Here is a 7,294-nt window from a genome sequence, read left to right on the forward strand (position 1 = left end):
CCCGCCCCTCTAAGAATTTCACGGCATGTAGTCATTTTTATTTAAATAAGGCCAGATCAAGTCGAGAGCTATTTTTTTGCGATCCTCCATATCTATCTCTCACCAAACTTGGGGAAAAAGACTGCGCAGAGCGAGGCTGAGCACTGTGTGTGGTCCTCACTAAGATAGGAAGACGTGTGTGAGATTAGACCCGCAGCTCTGCTTCTAATCACGTAGCACCGATGCGACAGCTTTGCAAGCTACTTTTTCATTCTTTAAAAGAAAATGCGACAGGTGAAGCTACAGCATGGTTACCTTATCAATAATTACTGCCTTTTTTTCTTTCTCTGTGGGTGGGGGGGGTCAGCTTCACTCAGCTGCAGGTGAACACCTCCCGCGTTTCCTGGAATATTTTCCACCGAGGATTACGTTGTATTTTATATTTATTAAATTTCTAAAAGCACTTCGCAGCATTTCCCCCTGTGTGTTCACGTCAAGAGCGCAACAAAACCGCGACCGATCAGCCGACTGTTTTTGAAGCGAGGGGCAGCGACTTTACAGCAGCTGAACCTGTCAGTCTGCAGCTCGGCTCCGACCAGCCCGGGACTGAAGAGTTCACACGTCAACCCCTTCAGACGTTTAACGTGTTTAATGAGCATCAAAAATCTGTAATTTGCGCAAAAAAAACAAACCAGTATTAATCAAGCGGATGGAGAAGAGGTGCGCTGACCGCAGCTGTGTGGGGTGGGGAGGAGGAGGGGGGTCTTTTAAAGACATGTCTACATTTGACTTTTATTTTTTCTAAAATCACAGAGTTCTCTGAGTCAGCTTCAGATGTTTGTAGTTAATCATAATADCTTCTAAATTTAACCAGGTGTTTCAATGCCTTTAAATTACACAATAATTTATTGGAGAAACTTGTCAGTTTGGTTAAAAAAACAGTAATTTTTTTTCTGTGCAGAGAACTTCCTCTGCTATAATTTATTTAAAATAAATGTATCAAAGCTCCTCAGTTGAAAACACTAAAATTATAGAAAAGATGTTTAAAAACTTTTCCTCAAAGTCTTCAGTCCTAAGAACACTAAACTGTAACTTTAATAAGGTCATGTACACTGTTTACTCCTATTTAAATAAAAATGTTTGACCTGTAAACAGAAAGCTTATGGATGGATGTAGATTTTTGATCTTTATTTCAAAGAAGAGGATGAGGAGGAGAACGAGGAAGTTCTCCTCAAGCAGCTCCTAAAACTGTCAACCTGCTGACTGAGAACATTTGTATACAGAACAATAGCCTACTTATTAAATTATATTTTTATTGAGATCTTTTTTGGACAACCAAAATGTTTTGAGGACAACCAGATTTTGTCAAACCCCAACATGAGAGGTCACCACCACGGATAAAAAAAATCCTCGGAGAAATTTCTGCTGAGTTAAAGTTCTTCTAGAGTTCTAATAATTATTAGGAAGGACATGATTTGAGGTTTTTACTGATAATATTTTATTCAAAACATGTTACAGAAGTCATAAGAAGCAGGTTTATTTTGAACAAACATTACAAACGTGTTCATTCCTACAAAAATGTCAAACATATTTTCAAACAACACTAAACTGATTCAGATTAACATAAAATAAACCCTGTTTTATAATTAAATGTCTGTTTCCTGCTATAAAGAAAAATCCTCCTGTCCTCCATGTTCCTAATCACACAGAAGAGCTCCAGAAGGTTTCAAACTGACAACTCTGGACTCAGATCATCTGCTGCACACAGTTCTGATCATTTATTATCAATAATAATTTTATTGATAATTATCTTGAGGAGTCCTTAACTAGGATGTAGTTGGGCAATTAAATATTCATGTATGTGTAAATTTATTACCATAATTGCAGGTGAGTCGCGTAAATTTATGTTTTTATAAAATAAGTACCCCCCGCCCCACGCCAAGACCAATTTCCTAGGGGAAACACTGTCGTTTGTTTAAATTCCTGCATTGATAAGTAACTATAGAGTTATATAAGACAACCAGAGTGTGCACATCCTGCCCATTGTTTACATTTGTGACATTGTGGAGAAGTTAAATGGCGTCCAAACAGGGCAACAGCTCACACTGCAGACATCTAAAATATGTATTGTGAAACTGATGGTGTTTAAACTAAACTCCATGAAATTCTGGAACCATTTTTTATCTACTTTGGTCTGAGCTTCATTTGGGCTAAATGTTTGCTTTTCAGTCTGGCAGGCATAAATTCTGTTTTTACAAATTGTGTTAGTACAAAGACCTGCATCAGTAGGCCCATCACAATAAATAATAAATCAATTAATCATGTGATAAATTAAATTGAGGAAGGTAAATTAAAATGAAGACAATAATTTTCATTTGCCTGCTGTTTTGTTTTCTTTATGTCTCCCTCTTTTCTACCTTTTAGCCTAGAGAGGAGTGAACTCAGGTGTCAGGTATTTGTCAGGTGCATGGTCGTCTGTAGCAAGAGAGCCTGTGAACAGGCTTTTAGCCAGAGGAGTGTCTTCAGTTTTCTGACGCCTTCATACAGCTGGTGACGCCTTCTTATTACCGACAGTTGGTTTTTCTTTATAATGTAAACTTCTGTAAACAGGGGGGTTATATTATTATATTATTTTCACTCAAGCATTCAACAGATTATATTCAACACCTCACAACTTGAGTTTATAAGCCCTGACAAACAATCGTGTGTTATTTCAGTCTAGTATCTATCCCCTCCACCTATAAGGGTGAGAGATAAATTGAACTCCTCTTTGTTTTTGTTTCAAATATTAAATGTATTGAGTGTGTAATTTGTACAGTAATTGTGATAAATTAGCTTTTTCTTTCTGAAAATGGTGTACAGCACCTTGTGAAATCCTTTTCTGTGAAAGGCGCTATATAAATAAACTTTTACTTACTTACTAGGGGTGCAACGATACAGAAAATTCACGATTCGGTTCAGTTTGATACTTTAGTCTCATGGTTCAATATTTTTTTTCGATACGAAAAAAAGACATTTCCATGCCCCTTTTAACTTGTATTTTATTTAAATTAATTATGAACATTTGTTTAATCTCAAAAGTACAGTTTTTAAATTAAATGTTGCTGAAACAGCAAGTTTCTCAGTGGATCTGCGCTCAGAAATGCAGCCTAGGTGGAGTAGTCGAACACAGATCCACTGATCCTTCAACACAGAGCATCTTCAGAAGATAAGCTGACAAAGTAAATTTTAAAAATCTATTGTTCGATACAAGCGTGTATTGAACCTAAAGCACTCTTCGATATGGTTCGATACGGGTACATGTATTGTTGCACTCCTATTACTTACTTACTTACTTACTTACTTAATATTAGTTTAAACTGGTCTCCAACAATATTATTGTGTATTGCAATAATTTCTGAGACAATTTATCATCCAGTAAAATTAGTTATCATGACAGGTCTATACATCAGTAAATTGATCCACTTTTACAAAATATCCCTTTATTGCCCAGTCACACCCTGGTTCAGACCTGCCTTTATCCTGTAAAGAAGCTGGAGTGTTTTTGTTTCCCTGAAGCCGTGACCGTCCTGTTCTCCTTTTCATGTTTCCACAGCAGGGTCAGTTCACCAACCCTGAGACCCCAGGTTATGTTGGGTTTGCCAACCTCCCCAACCAGGTTCATCGCAAGTCTGTGAAGAAAGGTTTTGAGTTCACCCTCATGGTTGTAGGTGAGTGTGTTGTTAGTTTCTTCGGGCCACTTTGTGTTCTGCATTGGATTTCTTGCTGTTACTGGAAGCTGGTTTTACAAGATGATGCCGCTTGTTTATGGGAATCAAACCAGACATACAGAGTAAACTCTGATATTTTTCATCAGTATTTGTATGAATTCGTTGTCCTTTAAAGTCTTTTCATAAAARACCTCAGTCCAGGATTTAGACACCTTCTATGAGGTGGTGAGGGGAGTCCAAGTCTGCTCACTCCGATGCACCTTTGTGCCGAGGAGCGAGGAATTCATATGTCTGCACATTCCGGGCCATCTTCCTGTTTCTTCTGGTTGTTCATAAACCACAGATGGAGCGCGTCACGTCCTGCACAGAACAGACTTTTCAGAAATGAAACGAACATAGTGGAGCAGAGCTCAGCAGAACAACACATTAAACCTGTTGTTTTGAAAACCAATGATTCGACTGGGTTGTGCTCCGTGTTCACTCTGATGAGTTCTGCTCCACTACTCTGTTCTTCTGTTCCACGATGCTCGCTTCATTTCTGAAAGCTCCCGTCTGTGCGGGTGGGGACCGGCTCCGTCTGTGACTTCTGAAGAACCAGAGGCAGCAGAAAGACAGACTTGTCTGTGAGGACGTTCTACAAACCTGTTCCATGAAGGAGTCGTCACYTCAGTGTAGATGCTTGGCTGCTGTTATCAGATTTTATCTACTGATGTGTGACTGTGTGAACCTCAGAGCTCGTTGTGGGGAGGAGGGAAACTCCACTGCTCATCCTTCTGCTTTAAAATAAACCAGAGAGGAATGTAGGCTGTGTGCCTCCAGGGACTGATTCACACAGAGGACAGTGAGGCTTCCTGGTTTTTCTGCTGCAAGAATACTCTCTTAGTGAGGTCACACACACGCACGCACGCACGCACGTGTGCGTGTGTGTGTCAAAAAAAAAAAACAGTCAAAAAAACCAGTCAAAAAAGTGCAAGAATTTGCATTTTGCACTATTGGATCTTAAGAAGGTTCTAAGTAGAGCTTCACAATGTTAAAAGAAGAAATCAGTGCAAGAGACAAGAACTTTTGAGCAGGGAATTTTCTGAAAACTGCATTTACACTCAAACATGATTTTTTTCAGCTGATCAAAAGTTTAAGACCATAGCTCAGAAAACCCCGAAACCCCCCAAAACAGAAATCAAAGTGTCAAAAAAAGGACTCAGCAATGAGTAGCTCCACCATTCTTGTTGATGACTTCAAAGAATTGTTTAGGCATGCTTGATGGCAGTGTTTCCTGGAGGCTAGTGGGAACGTTGCTCCAAGTGTTGAAGATGGCTTCACGAAGGGCATCCACTGTCTGGAACTGATGTCCATTTTCGTAAACTTCCCTTGCCAACCATCCCCAAATGTTCTCAGTTGGGTTTAGATCTGGGGAACATGCAGGATGGTCCAAAAGAGTGATGTTATTCTCTTGGAAGAACTCCTTTGTCAGGCGGGCATTGTGAACTGCAGCATTGTCCTGTTGAAAAACCCAATCATTACCACACAGACGAGGYCCCTCAGTCATGAGGGATGCCTGCTGCAACATCTCCACATAGCCAGCTGCTGTTTGACCCCCTGCACAACCTGAAGCTCCATTGTTCCATTGAAGGAAAACGCACCCCAAATCGTATGGTGCCCCACCACTGTGCCGTGTAGAAAACATCTCAGGTGGGATCTCCTTGTCATGCCAGTAACGTTGGAAGCCATCAGGACCATCAAGGTTAAATTTTTTGTCATCAGAGAAGACAACTTTCTTCCACCTTTCAATGTCCCATGTTTGGTGCACCCTTGCGAAGTCCAAACGGACAATTTTGTGGCGTTGAAGAAGACTTGGCCTTTGAAGACGTTTTTTGTTTCTGAAGCCCTTCTCTCGCAGATGCCGTCTGATGGTTATTGGGCTCCAGTCAGCACCAGTAATGGCCTTAATTTGGGTAGAGGATCGTCCCGTGTCTTGATGGACAGCCAATTGGATCCTGCGGCTCAGAGCTGGTGAAATTTTTTGGGTCTACCACTTGACTTTTTTGTTCCATAACCCTCAGGATCATTTAAAAAATGCAAAATGACTGTCTTACTGCATCCAACTTCAGCAGCGATGGCACGTTGTGAGAGGCCTTGCTTATGCAGCTCAACAATCCTACCACGTTCAAAGTCAGTGAGCTTTTTTACTTCTGACTATATAAACTTCTGTGTGGACAACACCATCCCCAGCAGAAAAGTGAGATGCTTCCCTAATAGCAAACCCTGGATCACCAGTGAGCTAAAGGAACTGTTAAAGAAGAAAAAAAGCCTTTAGGGATCGAGACAGGGAGTTGTTGAGGAGTATACAGAAGCAGCTTAAAGTCAAGATCAGAGACAGCAAGGAGGTTTATAGAAGGAAGCTGGAYAGTAAACTGAAAAGGAACAATATCAGAGATGTGTGGTCAGYGATGAAGAAGATCACAGGTTTCAAGCAAAAGGAGAATTGGATGGATGGAAATCTGGACAGAGCAAATGAGCTGAACACATTCTTCAACAGGTTCAGCTCAGGAACAAGCTCATCTTCCTCCTCTCCTGCCCCCAGCCAAACAGACATCTCACCCTCCTTTGACCCACAGCTTTCCTGTCAAACCTCAGATGTTTCAACCTCAGTCATGGACTCTTCTGCTTCCACAAGTTTGTCTTCAACTAAATCAGGAGATGCTGCTGCTCCCTTTCCCTCCCCCTCCCCCTCCCACTTTTCTGTATCTAGAAGTCAGGTGAAGAGGCAGCTAGAGAGACTGAACCAGAACAAGGCTGCAGGTCCAGATGGTGTCAGCCCCAGAGTCCTGAAGGCCTGTGCAGACCAGCTCTGTGGGATTCTGCAACACCTCTTCAACCTTAGCTTGACCCAGGAGAAGGTGCCACTGTTGTGGAAGACATCCTGTCTGGTTCCAGTACCAAAGAAAACTCACACATCAGCCCTCAATGACTATAGACCTGTTGCCCTGACATCKCACATCATGAAGGTCCTAGAGAGACTCCTGTTGACCCACCTGAGTAAGCAAACAAGCACACAACAGGACCCCCTGCAGTTTGCTTATRGTCGTGGAGTTGGAGTTGACGACGCCATCAAACACCTGCTTCAACAAACCCACTGTCATCTGGACAAAGAAGGCAGCACTGTGAGGATCATGTTCTTTGATTTCTCCAGTGCTTTTAACACAATTCAGCCTGAGTTACTTTGTCTGAAACTCCAGAAGACTCAGGTGGAGGCTTCAACAATCACCTGGATCAAAGACTACCTGACAAACAGACCACAGTTTGTGAGACTGAAGACTGTGTGTCTAACCAGGTGGTCAGCAGCACAGGAGCACCACAGGGAACTGTACTCTCACCATTCCTGTTCACACTGTACACTTCAGACTTCCAGCACAAGTCAYACTGCTGTCATCTACAGAAATACTCAGATGACTCTGCAGTTGTTGGGTGTATCAGAGATGGACAGGAAGCTGAGTACAGAGAGCTGGTGGACCGCTTTGTGGCATGGTGTGGGAACAATCATCTCATCTTGAATGTGAACAAAACAAAATAAATGATTGTAGATTTCAAGAGAAATAGTGCTAGAT

General features: G+C 41.6%; 1 protein-coding gene across 5 annotated transcripts in view; it reads left to right on the forward strand.

Annotated features, from left to right (window-relative positions):
- Positions 1-7,294, forward strand: part of septin2 (septin 2) — a 33,435-nt gene that overhangs the window by 2,836 nt on the left and 23,305 nt on the right. For 4 of the 5 annotated variants that reach the window (XM_014024494.1, XM_014024496.1, XM_014024497.1 and 1 more), the window contains exon 3: positions 3,575-3,689. In XM_014024494.1, coding sequence (XP_013879948.1) covers positions 3,575-3,689 — 115 coding nt within the window. Of the gene's footprint in view, positions 1-3,562; positions 3,690-7,294 lie in introns of those variants that run through there. The other variant, XM_014024498.1, reaches the window with a different exon arrangement.

This window comes from Austrofundulus limnaeus, unplaced genomic scaffold (assembly GCF_001266775.1).
Source record: "Austrofundulus limnaeus strain Quisiro unplaced genomic scaffold, Austrofundulus_limnaeus-1.0 Scaffold425, whole genome shotgun sequence".
NCBI lineage: Eukaryota > Metazoa > Chordata > Actinopteri > Cyprinodontiformes > Rivulidae > Austrofundulus > Austrofundulus limnaeus.